Source organism: Haliotis asinina, chromosome 15 (genome assembly GCF_037392515.1).
Source record: "Haliotis asinina isolate JCU_RB_2024 chromosome 15, JCU_Hal_asi_v2, whole genome shotgun sequence".
Lineage (NCBI taxonomy): Eukaryota > Metazoa > Mollusca > Gastropoda > Lepetellida > Haliotidae > Haliotis > Haliotis asinina.
In genome coordinates this window covers 19,960,929-19,980,376 of record NC_090294.1, presented here as the reverse complement: position 1 = coordinate 19,980,376, position 19,448 = coordinate 19,960,929, and the positions used below count along the sequence as shown (strand labels likewise).

Genomic DNA, 19,448 nt, shown 5'->3' with positions numbered 1-19,448 from the left:
AACTACGCAACATTTCTCCTAAAGAACGCCAAATGAAGATTTACTCCGCTCATCTTCGATTACCCAGATGAATAGTCTGCTTCCCAGACAAAACGACGCCAGTTGTTATGAACCCACTCGTCTTTCAAAACGCCACACTGGTTGAAACTTCCGATGTGTGGTTGCTGTCAAATATCAGATTTTTGCTTTGCAACTTTTTTGATGTTTCTATAATACATTTAATACAAAGATAACATGCATCTATTTCTATCATGTAATTGACTAGACGTCTGTAGTCCAAAACGAAAAGTTGAAAAAGTTGAATAGTCCATTGTGGTTGCTGTCAAATATTATATATTTCCTTGAGACCTGTCTCAAGTTTCTACAATACAATTATGCCAACGATAACATGCAATACAATAAGCATGCATCTAATGACAAACAAATGACACAGAACGACAAGAAATCATTAGAACTTTACTTGCTTATTTCCACGGTAACATATCTCAAGAATAAGTGAGTTGCTTTAACACAGCTTTGAGCAGTATCTAAGCTTTTAGATGTGTTTTTGTGTGTCAGTGAGTGAGTGAGTTTTACGCTGCACTCAGCAATATTCCAGCTATATGGTGGCAGTCTGTAAATAACAAATCTGGACCGGACAATCCACTGATCAACAGCATGAGCATCAATCTGCACAAATGGCAACTGATGACATGTGTCAACCAAGTCAACAAGCCTGACCATCCGATCCTGTTAGTGGCATCTTATGACAAGCATGTGTTGCTGAAGGCCTATTCTACCCTGGACCTCACAGGTCTTCTGTGTCAGTGGATCCCCAAGCACAGATATGATGCTGACACACAAATGAACATACGTAAGATGGGATTTGAACCCAACACCACGGGGTCCTAGCACACCTAAGGGTTACTGCAGGTCACAGTTGTGTGTTCAAAGAAATGGACCACAACAGCATGTGCACCTCAACCAACTTAACACCAACTTAGTCCACTCACATCAGTCAACGTCAGTCATGTTAAATGATGGTCTTTGCCAGCATTTGTCACTCACCATGAGCTCAAATCTCACAGGACTCCATGATCTATAAGGAAATCAGTTACACCTCCACAATCATTTACATTGCAGTGTATATTTCATGTTTATTGACCATGATCAGACCATGTGCACACAGACAATTCATGTTGATTTCAGCTTGACATCTGGAAAACCCTGTGCCTCGACATACTCCAGCGCCTTCTGTTTCACTTTCTCCACTGACTTGGCATCACCATTTTTCTTCTCAAAGTCCATATATTTCTTAAAGAAAAACTGCATCTTCTTTGATGACATTTTCATGTGGATCACCCTCTCAAAGAGACTCCTGCAAATAGTGTTTATCAAACATGTATTTAAATAACATCTAGTTAGACTAGAATGGCTACAATATTGCTGACATGGCAGATTTTTCTGCCCGACAGACCAACATTTCTTCCACATACACCTGTCTCTTAATATATTTGACCCATGAAGGTCCGGGGTAGAATAGGCCTTCCTATATGGATTCATACCAGTGCTAGTCAAAGTCGAACTCATACAAGCACAGGGCATGTTGATTACCTGACATCCTCCATGTTGCCTGTTCTAATGACCATGTCCAGATACACTGACCAGAGGTCAGTACGCTTGGGGTAGTTGGTGAGGATGTTCTCAAACATGGTGCATCCACGCTGGGGTTCCCCCTGTTTGTACTCCATTTGAGCAAACTTGGAGATCATCTCCACATCTGGGGAAACATAAATACATCATAGTATAGTTGACAGTGGTTGCCCTAGACATGAAAATTTAGGAGTCATTATGACTCCCTAATGTCATGAGAGGGAGTCAAGGTCATGTTTGGGGTAGTCAACTTCAGTATGGAACTTTCATAAAGACATCAACTGGGTCGTTTAACAACAATAAAAATCAAGATAAAGCAGATCAGGTATTTAATCTGCACTGAGCAGTTAACTGGCAAACAATAAAGCAAGTAGATTTAAACAACAAGAATTTACTTGCTTTGATTATCTGAACAGTAGCAGTGTGTCAACAATGGCGCAAACCTTTAAATTCACTGTGTATTTGAGATAATTTGAATGTCAAACACATAGGTGATCAGCATCAGGGTCAACACTGGATTGGTTGGTTTTTTGCTTAATGCAGCACTTAGCAATATTCCAGCTATATGGTGGCAGTCTGTATATAAACAACTCAGGACCAGATAATCCAGGCCTGTGAGTCTGACCACCTGATTCAATCGGTCACCTCTTACAACAAGTATGGGTTGGTAAGACCCATTCGAACCTAGATCTTTTTGACTATTGCATAGTTTAATTCTAACTTATATTCTTTTATTCAAATTTAACTGTCTGGGAAATAGTATCCACGTCAAAACCATTTTTAAGTACATTCAACACTGGTTGATGCATAACACAGTACAATACACTTCATGTTACCCTGGTTCGCAGGAAGAACTGAAAATCATGTGTTTCTTTTGCACACTTCTTGTACGAAGCTGCCACAACAGAAGACTTTGGAACATCTCTAGCATTGATAAGTGAGGGATTTTACATGACTTCTAGCAATAATCCAGCAATATCATTGTGTGGGATACTGAAAATGGACTTTCCCACACTGAAGCTGTGTGGGTAATTGAACCTGTGTCTTTAACGAGAGGACGGAGTGTTTAAAATTCACTACGGTGGGCCCATGATACATAATAAAGTCAAAACATATCTGAGTGACTTACGATCTTTCTTGTCCAAACTTTTGAGACATCTTTGAAGAAGTTTTCTTGCAGCTTCAGGCCGACCATTTTTGAAGAAAAACAAGCCAAACCCTGTCCAAACTGTTTTGTCCTGGGTGAACTTCTTTGTCATAGTGTTGTACATTTTCTCCGCTTCCTGCAAACAGATATGACAGGCTCAAACACTATGGGATAACACTCACATTGCTCAAGGATATGAGACTGGGAGATGATTAGACAGTGATTGAAAGGTTGGAAGTAGTGTTGGATAGTTTTTAGCACTATTCCAGCAATATCAAAGAGGTGGACACCAGAAAAGGGCTTTAAGCACTTGGCTACTCCACAACACCCTGCACCATTGGATGTGAACGATGCATGACTCTCTTGTGTGTGTTTGACACATGTGCATATGTGGTAAATGAGTGCACGTTAATTGATGGGTAATTGAAGATCAATTCTAATCTGGATCTTCATGGACAATTAGGCATAGGATGCTGACCATCTGATCCTTTAAGGGCTTCACACATTGTACCCTTGTGAGGAATCACACCAAAGCCTTCGGTGAAGTGAATGCTTTAAGCACTTGGCTACTCCACAACACCCTGCACCATTGGATGTGAACGATGTGAACGACTCTCTTGTGTGTGTTTGACACATGTGCATATGTGGTAAATGAGTGCACATTAATTGATGGGTAATTGAAGTATCAGTTGTATGAGACTGTTGAGTTATGGCAGACTGGATAATGGGTAATGAAAGAGCTGATAATGAATGGGCAAATGCCACATTTGTAGCTGATAATTAACTTGTGAATGATTATATGAAGATAATGACTAAAAGATGGATGGGTGAGTGGATGGGTGAGTGGGTGGATGCGTGGGTGGGCAGGTGGGTGGGTAAGTGAGTGAGTGGGTGAGTTTGGGGCAAATAGGTGTTGAGGAAGTGAATGCTAACAATTGTTCTGATAACGGATGTGTCTTGTACAACCTCTCACCTCCATCTTGCCACTGCCAGAGTACACCTGTACCATTTGCTTGTACACCTTAATGGGGTCGTTCTGCTGCAGGGCTCTGTCAAACACTGCTGTGAGCTGGGCCTCTCCACCGTACATATTCTCAAGGTTCATGTAGGCCAGCCACACATTCAGCTTCTCCTGCTCTTCCCTGACACAAACATACACTCATCACTCAACAGCAACAGCAACAGCAACAGCAACAGCAACAACAGCAACACACTAGATGTGTTGGCAAGTTGACTGAAGTTATACCTCCCACAAACTCATGAGGAAAACACCCTGATCACAATTAACTGGAACTTGATAATTCAAACTTAATCTGCTGATCGACTCATTTATTGTACTTACAACACGTACTTATTCTTCACAACTGTCACGTTCATCAATTCCTTTCTAATTGTCTAATACCACTCTGTCATTACTGGGTGGGTGAGTGAGTATAGTTTTATGCATCATGGGGACTCAACCCTGGGTCTTAGGCACTGCAAGTGAATGCATTAACCACTGAACAAACCTGACACCACTTCACAGCTGGATTCATGTGTCAAACTACAACTGGCTTCAGTCATGTGTCTACATAGCAAGTCAGTTCAGATTTACTTAATAAGAATATCAGGTCCTGATTTTTTCAGTATCATGTTTCATAGCAGCATGACCATTATCATGTGTGGACCAGACAAACCAGTGACTAATATTATGAGCATGACTCATGCCTTTAAAGTAAAATTGACCAGTAGATCCATTAAGCTTAGGAGGCTTTGGACAAATTCCAACTAGGATACCGACATCCCACTCCTGTAAGTATTGGAGTGAGTTTAGCCTTACATCACACCCAATATTCCAGCTATGTGATGGTGGGTCTGCAAAAAATCGAGTCTGGATCAGCCTCTTGCGACAAACAAGATCTTACTGAAGATCAATTCTAATCTGGATCTTCATGGACCATTAGGCATAGGATGCTGACCATCTGATCCTTTAAGCTTAGGAAGAATTGGACCTATTCCAACTAGGATACCTGTGGGGTGACAGCGATAGAACACAGTACCTGAAAGATATTGTCTTGAGTGCTCTCTCTGCCACAGTCCTTGCCTTCTCGATCTCGGCTGTCTCCAGATGGAAGGCCATGTACCTCGTCCACAAGAGTGAGCTGTTGGGGGACTGCAGCACCAGACGGTCAAAGTCATTGCTGGTCACTGGGACCTGATCCCCTTCTAGCTGCTGACGTTCATACTGTAACATTGTTATAATACGCCATTTTGACTGTAATAATATGGAAGATTGTACTGTGACAATAAAGTGCCATTTTGACCGTAATATCATGGAATCATTTGAAGCCGAGCACTTGTACTGTTATTATTTGGAGCTGTTTGCACTGTCATCATAGGGAACCATTTTTATTATAATAAAAAGCACCATTTGGGGGGTAATTACAACTTGTTTGTTATCATAAAGACAGGTTGGGATTGTAATGATATGGAACCAATTATATTTCAATACAAAAGTATTTGGACTGTTATAATATGTAGCCACTTGTATTCTAATAACACAGAACTATTTATACTGTTTTAATTTGTGTTGTATACTTAGTCGCTAATACTATGGATAACAGCATGCAGCCATTTCTACTGCAGGTGTAAGGAATTATTAGTTTAGTGCTTGTAAGGAGCAGTTTCTACTGTAGTAACATGCATACACCTGAACTGTGAATGTAATCTCTTTCACCGTAATTACACAGGGCCATCTCCACAAGGAATCTTTTGGGGTTTAGCATGGACCCATTGGTACTGTGACAAGATTAACTGATTACTTCACTTCTTCCTATCTGAGTGGTCAGTATCAGAGAGGTTATCAAACATTCATCTCACAGCATAAATTTTCTTCTCTTCTTCAATCCTTTCTTGTCGGCGTTCATGAGCGGTCTTCTTCACAGGTTTCTGAAAAAAAAGCTTTAATCAAACATACATCTTAAATTTCGGTCCTGTTCCACAACAAGGCACATGTGAGTCAATGGGTTTCACCTTAGGCAAGCGAGTTAGCTCAAAATTGCCTCTGTTCACACAGCAGAAAATGGGTGCCAGGTGTGATAAAGTTGTGTGACCACACCCCTCCAGTGCCTTGGCAAATTGGGTTATCTGAGGGTAACAAGAACCTGATTCTTTGGGCGTTTCAAGAATGCATTGAGCACGGTGAAATGTGCATCATAAATGGGATATTATTACCATGGTGACACACAACGACAAGATCATCACATCTCGTCACCTAGTTTATACAGTCAAGAGTATAAGACAAGACCTATGCTAGACTTGGTTGCTGGTGACCTATATCAACCTGGATTCCCACAAACTTCCACAAGAGGTACTGGGTTCCAGTGTGGCATCACAAACCCAGCAAATGCTGTTCATGAATAGGTGTGCTTGCTTACAGCAACTGTTCATACACTGCGCCAGAACCTTGGTTCGATTCCCATATAGAGCGAAATCTGAAGCCTACTTCTGTTGTCCCCTGTTGTGACATTGTTGGAATGTCATTCAGTCAACTTACCGTTTCTTCAACCTCATCATCACTGCTGTCATCACTGACATGAGTTGGACCTACAGAAAAGTCTTCACTGAAGGAGAACCCTGCAGACAGCGATAGTCTTGGAGGATTAGAGCCAACTTTTGGTATCTGTGAGAGAGAACATATCACATAATGTTTGAACTATTTGTTGTTGAAGTGATTTTGAGTGGAATCAGCACAACAAATGATATCTGGTTCATTCCATGCTTCAAAACATATACATTAGAAAACTAGCAATGGTCAGTTGCCCTTAAACAGAAATCATTCCAAGACAGTCATGTGCAGAATTAATCAAAATAGATTCAAAGATTCAGTGCTGGAAACCAGAGTTCAAACTAAAAGCAAGTAGTCTTCACTTTTGTGTTTCGACTAATAGCATCAGTTGCTGAGGTCCTATTCTTATCCATTACTTACATCAGTTAGACTGACACTGAAGTTTTTGTCAATACTGAGAGTCACTGAGCTTTTCTTTGTGTTTTGTTTGTTTGTTTGTTTGTTTGTGGCAGTCTGTAAATGACTGAGTCATGGCCAACAGCATGAGCATTGGTCTATGCAACTGGGATACCATGACATGTGTCAACCAAGTCAGGGAGTCTGATCGCCCAATCCTGTTCGTCGCCTCTTATGACAAGCATGGATTACTATAGGCCAAATTTAGCCCAGATCTTCATGGATTTGACAAGACCACTATAGGTGCGTAGACATGCTGCTACAAGATATTTGAGAATCACCAACATTACCTTCATGTCTTCATCGTCATCAGAATCTGAAGCCTTGTTTATTTCAACCCCACTGTCACTTTCCTCTGTTGTTTTTATCTTCCCTTTCTTTGATGGCGTTTCTTTCACTGATTTCTCCTTAGTTCCTTTGTCTTTCTTTCCTGGTGTTTCTGTTGACAATTTCTCTTTCAAAGCCTTTTCTCTTCTTGGTGTTTCTTTCACCAACTTTTCTTTATCCGCTTTTGCTTTCTTAGCTGGTGTCTCTACTTCCTCAATAACAGCCTTTACTTTCTTTGATGGTGTCTCTTTTACTAATTCATCCTTAACAGTCTTCTTTTTCTTTGAAGGTGTCTCTTTTACTAATTCCTCTTTAACAGTCTTGATTTTCTTTGAAGGTGTCTCTTTCACTGATTCCTTAACAATGGACTTGTCTCTCTTATTTAATTTAGTCTTTGTTTCCTGTATATCATAGTTGTCAGTTTCCACCTTTCTCTTGTTTGTACCTGTTACCTCATCATCATTATCATCATTATCATCATCACTATCATTACTTTCACTCTCAGAAACATCCACTGCATGTTTCTTTTTCTCCTTCAATTTCTTTTTCTTTGCACTTTTCACACTGTCCGAATTGTCAGTTTCACATGCGATGTCACTTTCTGACTTAGATTTCTTCTTTTTCTTTTTTTCACTCACACTATCAACATTTGAAGCGTCACTTACACATTTCAGTTTTTGCTCATCTTTTGAAGATTTGTCACCTTTTTCTGATTTCTTCTTCTTTAATTTTGGTTCTGATTTGGCAGCAGTATTCCCAGTTTCTAACTTTTTTTTTTGCGTGTTTGACTCTTCGGTTTTGCTTGGTTCGGTCTTCCTGTATGACATGGCCATGGAATTCATATCAAATTGCAAAATTTGTTCATACTATGAAAATATTCTACAGATAGATGTTATCACATCCATGATGATATCTTTGACACATGATAACCTTCAGAGTAAGTGAGTATGTGTTTATACCACTTTTAGCAATATTCCAGCAACATCAGGGCAGATGAAGTGGGCTTCATACCTTGTACCCATTTGGGGAATCAAAACATTTTGCAATTTGACTTTTCAGATTTGGTCATGAAAAATATGTTCAAGGTTAAGAGGAGGGTCATACTAAATATGACAAGCAATGGGGTAGAGTATTTTCAGTACATCAGTGAAATAAAATCTACTGACCTGTTACCACTGTGATAAACGACTGGTCCCTAAACTAATTTTGAGAAATGGTGTTGGCGGCAATAATAATGATGATGATAATATTCATAAATTAACTAGAAATGACTCTGATTTGGAATCAACAATGACATTTACAAATTTCTGGCACGGTTTCAGTGTGTCTTACATTCTGTAACTTTACTGACAGACCCTCTTCAGTGTTAAGAATACATACTCTTTAATGAGTCAGTTTTATGCCAGTTTTAGGAATTTATGGATTATCTGGTCCAGACTGCCAGCGTATAGCTGGAACACAGCTGACTGAGACACAAAATCAAATCTGCCCTGGTATTATCAAAGGGGTGAAAACTAACTTACCCTAACAAGTGTAAATGTACAACATTCTCCATCAAGTTGTAGCCAGTGACTGTACACCTGACAAAACAAAAAGAACATCACCAACTTCTTCAAACCATAAATCCTGGTTATGTTATCAATCACATAATCATGTAAGTTTCTGGTATTCCAAGGGAAGTAACTCTGAACAGCAAACATGATACTGCATTCCAGACAGCTAACCAGAAGCTCTCATATTTGAAACATCATACTAAAGTCCTGTCAAAGAAAGATGTGAGTGAGTGAGTGAGTGACTTTAGTTTAACGCTGCACACTGTAAATAATCGAGTCTGGACCAGACAATCCGGTGATCAACTACATGAGTATCGATCTGCACAATTGGGAACCGATGACGTGTCAACCAAGTCAGCGAGTCTGACCACCCGATCCCGATCACCTCTTACGACAAGCACAGTCGCCTTTTATGGCAAGCATGGGTAGCTGAAGGCCTATTCTACCCCGGGACCTTCACAGGTCTCAAAGTATGTTGTAACGTTGCTGCATAATTAACTCTGGAATATACCATGCTATTTCATCAGACATTTATTACTGGTGTCATTTTTAGCATGAGAATTAGGACATAAACAAAGGTATATAATCTGTCCAACGTAAGTATCATGAAATATCCGAAGATGGTGATAACTAAGTATTTTGATCCACAGGTATTTCCAGACTTTAAAATTTCCAAACCATGTCACTTCAACACATTCCCATTTCAACTCACTGACAGTTCCACACACTGACATTCAACACCATGTCATCTCAAACATATTTATATTGCAACAAACTTACATTTCCACATATTGACATTTCAACACTGATATTTTCCAACTTTGACATTTCCACAAATTGATATTCCCACACATTGACATTCCCACACTAATATTTGCACACACTGACATTTCCTACCTGTGCTTGTCTCCGATCTGGAATGTTTTTTTCAATGGTATTGTCATGTCAGCTACTGCCGCCCTCAGATGTGGTCTCTGGTGAACAGAATACAGTACATGATTAAGAGATATGGATCAATGTGCAGCAACTGTATAGCATTACCTTTTAATTTCAAACTGTACATTCAGTCCTAATTTGGGCACAATGTTTTCCTGAGTAACTTTAACTTAAATCATACCAAGTTCACTTTGTCCACAAACTACGATTTCGTGATTGATACCCATTTACCACACTCTTAACAAGATGACACCTTAGTTTGGCACATGGTAAAATAGAAACTTCCACAGCCTGGGACTGGAATCGGTGCCATATGCCAGTCCCATTCTAAGCATACAGTTTCCTATAATTGACCTTCATAAACACTTGTTGCATAAAGAGAATTAAATAGGTATATTTTGAATAATATGTGACGTTTTGCAGCTGGGACATATATTTTTCTGCTAAAGTTCTCTATTTCACGTATATTTTGGTATTTAAACTTTTACTATTTATGTTTAACTTGTACAAACCGTTGCCAATGCTCTGAGTCCATTGTCCAAGGTGAACCAAACTATCCACTCCGTGACGTCAAAAACTCTGGCGACATGTGGTACGGTCTTATCTGCTGCTAGTGTGGAGAACTTATCGTTGAGGGTTGCACAGCTGGTGCCAGACAGGTGAGAGAGGAGGGACAAGTGGATTGATTTATTGGACAGAGTGTACAGCACTGTTCCTCTTACCTGGAAAAATAACCAAATACTGGGTCTGAGAGGTTTAACTCCTGCAGTAGTCACACAGACTCACTAGGGATAAACACACACACATTGCTTACCTAAATCCAATAGAAAATCATGAATGTGACATAAAAAAAACATTTGACTGCACACACTGAAACGATGAAACATGGTATACGAGTTCCAACACAGGAATTCATACATGACGTATAGTGTCTGAAATCGGTGGTTTCTACTGTCCATGATAGCTACTGATTTTAAAGAGCACATGTTCCAGTTTTACTTCTCCTCCATATGTTTTCACCTCAGCGTTTTACACTATGTGTCTAGTATTCACAAACTAGAGAATGAGCACAGAACACATACAATACTGCATCTGGAGAGACTAATAAAAATACCTAGAGCACACATAAAGCACAACAAGAGTAGTCATTTGTAGTATCTATCAAGAGCTGACCTATCAGTCATGACCACTGTCCACTGACTTCATTTACAGAAGTAAATATCTGAATATACAGTACAGAATGCAATTCAATTCAAATTTCAATAATTAACTGTACCCTCTTGTTACCAGCACAGACCCGTAAAACATATTGATTGTAAGTGATTAAGTGAATTTTACATCACTTTCAGTAATATGACAGCAATATAATGGCTGAGATACCAGAAATGGGCTTTGCATTTTGTACCCATGTGGGGAATCGAACTCAGGCCTTTGATATGATGAGCAAATGCTTAAACCACTAGCCTACACAACTGCCCCAACTTACTGATGGGTTACCCCTTGATCCCCACTTTTGTAAGTCAAGGTAAAACCCTGGTTCACCCTTCTCACTTACCTCGCTCCCCTCCTTATACTGCCCAAGGGTGTAGGCCGGAGTGTGGGTCTGATGTACTAAGCCAGTCTGGCCATCAAACTCAACAACCAGTCCTTCTTTAAGTACCTGGCAAGAGAAACAAATACTGCTGACCTATTTGAACGTTTGGTATTGACTGTTTGCAGTGTCACGGAGGCCATAGATACACACCATTCCTGCCATGAGCATCAGATTCTCATTGGCTGAGACCTACTTTTACCTATATTACCTTTCACTCTTTGGATACTCACAGGGCAATGAGATATATCTCTGATATTACCTGCATGAACTGTTGAACTGTTGACATCACATTTGCAGCTTATAAACGGCAATTTTGTGTGGGTTGATAAAAATAACACACAGACCTAGGGGGGATAATTCTGAGTTCATTACATTATGGCTGCTGGTTTGATGAATGAGAATATTATGCACAGAAGATACTTGTGTAACTGTGGCATTTTGAACAAGAGTGAGTTATTTGGGTTAGATGCTTCTCTGAACAGTATTAGAGCAAAGTAACAGAAGGGGACATCAGAAATTATCTTCACACATTGTATCAGTGTGATGAGCAAACCTTTAACGAATAATGCCAGTCACACTACTAACCTGCTGAATAGTGCCTGACACCTTCATTCCTGGGACCACAGTCTCGATCTTCGCCACCTATAATACAACAGAGTAATATACCATGATGAGTTACTTCCCTTTTTGTCCAATTTGCAAATGCTGTCAAGTCTGTACCATCAATTAGTCCCTAAAAACTCCAAGTCAGACATAGTCTATAAAATCTCAATGCAATACACAGAAATTAATAATCTGTACTTAACAGTATCTGTTGTTTGTGTGCTTGTTGTTATACACATCATTGAGGGTGGGGGGTGGGGGGTGGGGGTTGGGAGTGTAGGGGGGACAACGGTTGGAGAAATAGCACAAACATCCACTGAATGTGTGACATAGTATCCTACACTTGATTTTTAGTTATTTAGCAATTCAGTCTTCTCAATGAAACAAATTTATGCATCAGGACATTTCTCAATAATGACTTGAACTTGAAGCAAGAAGACATATGTAATCACTCACTGCATGTTGACAAGGGTGCATTTATATAAGCAACATACTAAGAACCAAATACCATTTCTCTGTCAAACTTAGCTCTAAACTGCAACTAGCCAGACAGAATGTGAGTTATCATGATTAAGCAAAACACTGGTTCAAAAATATATATAAAAGACAGAGAAAGCACACAATGGTCCATTTCACTCATTCAAGAGTAAGTTAAAAGTGAGTTTTACATCCCATCAGCAATATTACAGCCATGTAGCAAACATTACACTGTAGACTTCCTTCTTCGTCTAACATATCTTTAGTTGATATTACACCAGTAGTTCATTTTTTTGTTGACATACACTTTCCTTGAATCATGGTTGCTTGGCTACCATTGCCGGCAGTGTTCCTACCTGTGCTTTGTCGACTTGTTTTGGATTGATTGACACTTTGATGTGTTTGTTCTTGCTGGACACAATGGAGCACTTGACAACCTGGCCAAGTTTCAGCGATTCACCTGCAAAACACAAGAGTGAGTGAGTGAAGGAGACAGGTTTAAGTCTCCAGTGGTATCAGCACAAATCCACTAAATGTGTTAGTATAGTCTGAAGTAATGAATTTCCTTGACATCTCTCAGATTGGTGAAGTGTAGAAGCATGGTTACAGTGCTTTAAAATAGACATCATATTCATAAGTGCCTTGCGCTCCAAAGGGACACAACTCTGAACAATGAACTGGGACAACAAAGATAGCTCTGCCACCTATACGCAGTAACAAACAAAGGGATAAATTCTCGAAAAGAAACACACCCTTACTGGAAAATGGAACTTCCTTACACAGACAATCATGCTCTGCAAAACTTGCAGGTCCAGTCTTGAATTTGAAAGTCACTGATCCTAAAGTGTGTTTGCATCAGGGCAAGGTCACTGTGTCCAGAACACTTACGCATCGAAAGCTTTTAAATCCCAAATCCACCACAAACTTACCATAATAAATTCCTATCCCTTACTGTTTAGATTATACATGATTCAACATATTATCTCCTAGACAACACACACACAGAGGTCACAGACATTACAAATTCAGTTTAACTCCTAACTGTTGCATCATTAACAAACTTTACTGAGTGAGTGAGTTTAGTTCTACGCTGCACTCAGCAATATTCCAGCTATATGGCGTCGGTCTGTGAAAAATTGACTCTGGACCAGACAATACAGTGATCAACAGCATGAGCTTCAATTCGCACTATTGTGTCAATCAAGTCAGCAGGACTGACCACCCGATCCCATTAGCTGCCTCATAAGACAAGCATAGTCGCCGTTTATGGCAAGCATGGGTTGCTGAAGGTCTATTCTACCCCAGACCTTCACGGGTCCAAACTTCACTGAACATGCAAACAATACGACTGGACACAGTAAACATAGAATCAGTAATACAAGTCATTAACAAAACATAGGTCCAGATGAAATGGCGGGACATTAATGTCAGATGCTTTCTACCTTCATTCACACAAGTGATGTATTTGTCTGCCCGATTGTTGGCTAGAAATGCTGTCACTCCATCCACACCAACATCTAAAACATAGCCATGATCTTCGCATGACTTCACACTGCCAAGCAGTACCTGCAACAAACATTTCCAGAATCACATCAGAAGATCATTATGCATATCACAATGAATAAGTCCTTCAATATCAAACAGTGCAGTCAGTGACTTCCTCTCACAAGTAAGCTCATATTATCAATCCCTGAAGAGCATTTCTCTCTAGTGTCTGGACTTCATGGTTTACAGGCATCCCCTTTCACCAAAAACCTGGATCCACCCTGAAATACAATTGTAAAGACCAATCCACTTGTTATGTGTAAACTGTTTCCCTGTATAGGAATAAACTACATGCTGATATCACAACACTCATTACCATGCCCTCCACAAGATGCTCCACCTCGAGCTGTCTGTTGACAAGCTTGGGGTTCATGCTGAGGAAGATCTTCTTCTTGGACCCAGAGCGTATCTTGAGAGCTGTCACCTGACATGGTAGGATCAGTCCTGGTCTGAACATATCCTTGAGGAGGGCGACTTCCTGCAGGTACAATGTCATATATTCCCGAGATACATAAACCAAAGTGAGCTTTAAATAACATTTAATGAATAATCACCTGACAGACAATGTGTTAGTCAAACAAAGAATGTCTTCTTTTGCACTGGAACAATTGTGACAAATTAATAATGTCATAATACAGTTTCAGACACAAATAGTGAAGCTCATTTATTGGAATTATTAGGAGAGAGGCAGTTATTACCATTTCAAAACATATTCATTTTTTGGGCTTAGTTAACGCACAGTCAGCAATATTCCACCTATATGATGTTGGTAAGTAAATAAAGTTTCCAGAGACTGAAATCACGACATCAATCTACCTATCTGGGAAATGACGACATGTTCCACCTAAACCAGTGAGTGTCATCATCTTACAAGCTTGGGCTGCTGAAGAATAATTCCAATTCAGATCTTAACAGGTTATCATAGATGCGTACTAGAGTCTCATTAGTGTCATAAAGTGTTACTGTCATTTATTTAACTGTCGCCATCATTACCTCTTCCTGTTCCTCTTCATAGTCACCACTCGTCAGTCTGCTGAGCTGGTCAGTGTAGATGTCTGAGATGGCTGTGATGGCCACCTCTCCCTGCAAACCACCTGGAAGGTCCATTGTCAAGCTGTAGTTTCCAACTTTGGCCACACAACACAAGACGTGCATCCCAATCTCAATGTGCTGGTGTAGAAAAAAAGACATCCATTACAGGCTGAACATTTAATCATAAACAAGTGTTTCACTCCACAGACAGCAAACTCCTTCTACGGCAGTATCAAATCTAGTTCAAACCCAGTGGTTGACATCATGAGCATCAATTTATGCAACTGGGATTTGATGACATTATCAGCAATATCAGAAAGCTGACCACCCAATCCTGATAGTAATCCCTTATGACAAAATGGCAAGTTGAATAATACCAACCCCAAAAAGTACTGGTGCTTGCTTGTAGTTTATGAAAGTCTCATAAAGAATATTTTATTCAAAGGTAGCAGTTTTGAACATGCTCTCATTAGTTCTTGATCAACTGTTAGCCCTGGAAATAATTTCCATCAGTCTCTCCACAAAAATGGATTGAACAAATGAGCTCAGTTTTACGCTCTGCTCAGCAATATTCCAGCTATATGGGTGAGATCTGTGAATAATCGAGTCAGGAACAGACAATCCAGTGATCAACAGCATCAATATTGATCTACACAAATGGGATACGATTACTTGTGTCAACAAAGTCAGCGAATCTCACTACCCTATCCCATTAATCACCTCTTCCAACAAGCATGGGTTACTAAAGATCAATTCCAAGTAGGCTCTTCTGAGGCTGCATGTCATGGCAATGTGTGTAGTATATGGTATAATATGACAAAAACAGACAGGAATGCAGAATTCCTGTAAATATTGCCCTTCTTACATTAAATCAGAGACACTCAAACTTGGATGAACTCTTCTGGGGCTGCATGTCATGGCATTATGTATAGTATATGGTATGATATGACAAAAACAGATAGTAATGCAGAATTCCTCTTAATATTGCCCTGCTTACATTAAATCGGAGACTCTCAAACTTGGATGAACTCTTCTGGGGCTGAGGAGTGTGGCTGAATTGTTTCTGTTTCTGTTTTCCGTGCTTGAACTTCTTCTTCTTTGGCCCACTTTGATGCTCATCTATCCTCTTCTCACCATCATTTGTCTGAAGAAATATTCCATAATGAAAACCAATCTTAACATTGTGAGACGAAATAGATGTAACTGCTGCTGAGATGTCAATCTGCCATCAAAAATAATTACTACTGATAATATGGAAATTTGTATAGCGCTAGTTTCACATCACATATGGACATGCTCAAAGGACATAGATTACCAAAGATATGAATATCGATCAGTTATCAATAAATATCAGTGAAGTACCTTTGAACACTAAAATCAACATCTTTCACATCAGTATTGAAGGCTGATATGATAAGTAAGTGAGTGAATTTAGCTTTTGCCATTTTTAGCAATGTTCCAACAATATCAAGGGCAGGGTACACCAGATCTGGACTTGTACCCATGTGGGAAATCAAACCTGGGTCTTTGGGGTGATGGGCGAACACTTTAACCACAAGGTGACCCCAAAGTCCCACTGATATACATGTCCCATGTATTACGACTTGGGTTACTCAGCAGATACCATCCTGAACATGGTTTAGAAATATCCTGTGACTACAGATCTACTTTGTGTACTGTTGCAGCAAATGAAAACTCAATTTCATCTCAACAGTTCATGCAATATGCAGTGTATAATTTGTATAACCAATGACACAATTTTCGTATCAATAAACATTAATAACTTTTTCAGCAAACACATTTCTGAATATCAATCTTTTCAGCCTGCCCTCACAATTGAAAACTACATGTGAAAACATTTCATGTAAAAATCTTCAAAATAATGTGAAGATGATGAAATCGGTTCAAATCTGAAATGTGTGAAGATACACTATTCAAAAATGCTAACGTCACACAATTCTTTTAGAGAACCACAGTTAGTCAGTCATTCCATGAGAGATTAACAACAGTACATTGTAATAACTGAGTGATCTTTACCCCTTTTTAGCAGTAAACAAAAATGAAAAAATATAGACAGAGGCTAATAGCCAATGTCAAATCAACACTCTTTGCCATTTAGTTCACAACATAAAAATATGTTCTGTTATCAATGGGCATCATGATAATTTTTGATAACTTCTGTGTTTTTTCAGAATGATTCTTATAAATGAATTGTAATATAGTTGTTACATGGGAAACTAAATATATCATGAAACAAAGGCACCATGATAATCTTGATAACTTGTGTATTTTTTTAGGATGATTCTTATAATGAATTGTAACATAACTGTTACATGGTAAACTAAATATCTCATGAAACAAAGGCACCATGATAATCTTGATAACTTGTGTATTTTTTTAGGATGATTCTTATAATGAATTGTAACATTACTGTTATATGGTAAACTAAATATATCATGAATTGTAACATAACTGTTACATGGTAAACTAAATATATCATGAATTGTAACATTACTGTTACATGGGAAACTAAATATAACATAAAGCACATAAAGCAAATTACCTTGAACAGTTCTTGAACTGGCCCAGTTGATTTTCTCTTTTGAGGTATCTTCTTGACTCCACCTCTTGGGAAGTCCTCAATGACGGCCATCTTTACCTTGGAAGGTTTTGACATTATCTGTTTTTACCTGTCAAATGCCAGACAAATAAATAATACAAATGAATATCAATCTCCAGGCACATTTCTATGTAAATATTTGAAAAGAGAAAATATACACGCTGGAAATATTTAGGACATTTTTCAAACCTCTAATCATCAGAGGCGCCAATGGGATAGCCTTGTGGGTAAAGCACTTGCATGTCACAAGGATCCAGGTTTGATTCCCCACATGGGTACAATCTGTTAAGCTGATTTCTTTCATTGGGTATGCTGGAATATTGCCAAAAGCAAATCTCACTCACACTAACTCTAAACTCATTATGCCATGGAACTAAAATATCTGCCATCTCAGGATTATATTTCTGTTTTATTTCATGTTTAATATTAAAGATACAAAATGAATCCCAACCAGAGGCATTTAGTAATGAAAATTGCAACCTCAATTCATACGTTTCCGATCGTCATATGTTTTCAATCGGCCATTATGATTCCCATTTGTAGCGCGATTTTGCGGGCAAATCCATGAGAATCCATCCTGCATGTCAACAACATGATCCCTGCTATTGGATTGGAAAGATTTATTTTCACTAGGAATCATTCATGCAATATCTACCTCATAATCAAATGCATAAAAGTCCTAAAACTTTACTCTAAAGATGCCATTCATGTTTCGCCTGCATGGTTTACATACTACATTACATTAGTTACAAGATCACGTTACTAGTCATATGACCATGCTGCTAGATTTATTTTCATGGCTCGCCAAAATGGCAAAATTGATTGCGTAAAATCGGAATTGAATTGCAAAATTCATTTCCAAGAAGACACTAGTGTCGTTTAAATTATTTTGCCTCATGAAGGCTATCAACGCAAAAAGGCCAGATACCGGCAGTGTAATTATTAGGCTCTAGATAATGATGATAAGGGGTAGCTGGACGGGGAATCCTATGTCTTTCTATCTCATATGGTACACACCATGATAAATGACATGGGAAATCTACTTATGGAGGTGTTTTGTTCACGGCTACAGCTAAAACTGTTTTAGAGCAAATTAGAGAGGGAAATTCTTTATTATCTCTCCAAACTGAAATGTTTGACTGTATGATGAGAGTTTTTTATACCAGAGGCATGTAGTACTATCACAAAATTGATAAACATATTTGAAAGGATCGAAAACATATGAGTCATGTCCGGCAAAACTTTGAGACTACTTCAATAGAAGTGGCGGCTTAACGACAGAAAATGCGTGATATGCATGGGAATATAATAGTTTATGAAATAAACTTCATCTTGTCTTAAGGTAGGCTGACGGATATTAAAAGATTGTATTTATTTTTCCTTCACGAAATATTTTATCATTATCCGCTCGAAAACCCATTACGACAGGATACATATAAAGAAGTCTTACTTTATATGTATATGGTCGTAGATATCAGTGTACGCTTGTTGGACCCAGGACGTATTATTTTCAGCAATACAAGCCCCTGTGCTGGAAACTGATTGCAGATTACATCAATTTTGGTCATTCAAAAAGAGGTCCTGAAGATATGAGGTTGGAGATATTGATTTCTAATAAATATGTTCAAGACACAATTTAAAGATTTAGATCTTGGTCAGTGTTTTCAAAATTTCATTGTAAACTGTACTTAAATGTGAACTCACATGACACGGAAAAGCGATAATCATCACAGATGTATGGTTGCATCCCTATCTGCGATACTTACCTGATCTTACCTGCAAGGATCCTTGAATGTTATTTGGTCTGTTTATAGTACGATTCTTCAAGTCCACGTTTTCATGGACGTCGCCATATTTGAAGTTCAGCAGTAAATAGTTTTACAGCGTCCATGATTCAAACACATAAAAACACTGGTAAATTGGAGTATTTATAGTAGCTTGCCATATTCTACTGATCGCCATCCTTTTTTAATATTGTA

At 38.8% G+C, this 19,448-nt stretch overlaps 1 protein-coding gene across 2 annotated transcripts; it reads right to left on the bottom strand.

The window, feature by feature from the left end:
• Nucleotides 1-443: 443 nt before the first annotated feature.
• On the bottom strand, nt 444-19,339 carry LOC137265862 (protein RRP5 homolog). Of its 2 annotated transcripts, none has more exons than XM_067801322.1 (20): nt 19,246-19,339; nt 17,413-17,539; nt 15,847-15,993; nt 14,811-14,987; nt 14,134-14,295; nt 13,715-13,838; nt 12,629-12,732; nt 11,778-11,834; nt 11,154-11,258; nt 10,111-10,320; nt 9,560-9,636; nt 8,633-8,689; nt 7,073-7,925; nt 6,315-6,440; nt 5,639-5,707; nt 4,819-5,003; nt 3,753-3,921; nt 2,762-2,915; nt 1,594-1,759; nt 444-1,357 (listed from the first exon to the last, which is right to left on the bottom strand). In XM_067801322.1, exons 2-20 carry the CDS (start codon nt 17,524-17,526, stop codon nt 1,174-1,176), a joined length of 3,240 nt encoding a protein of 1,079 aa, XP_067657423.1. In that variant the 5' UTR covers nt 17,527-17,539; nt 19,246-19,339; the 3' UTR covers nt 444-1,173. The 2 variants fall into 2 exon arrangements, with proteins under 2 accessions (XP_067657423.1, XP_067657424.1); XM_067801323.1 differs by having other exon boundaries at nt 19,236-19,335.
• Between the last annotated feature and the right edge of the window lie 109 nt (nt 19,340-19,448).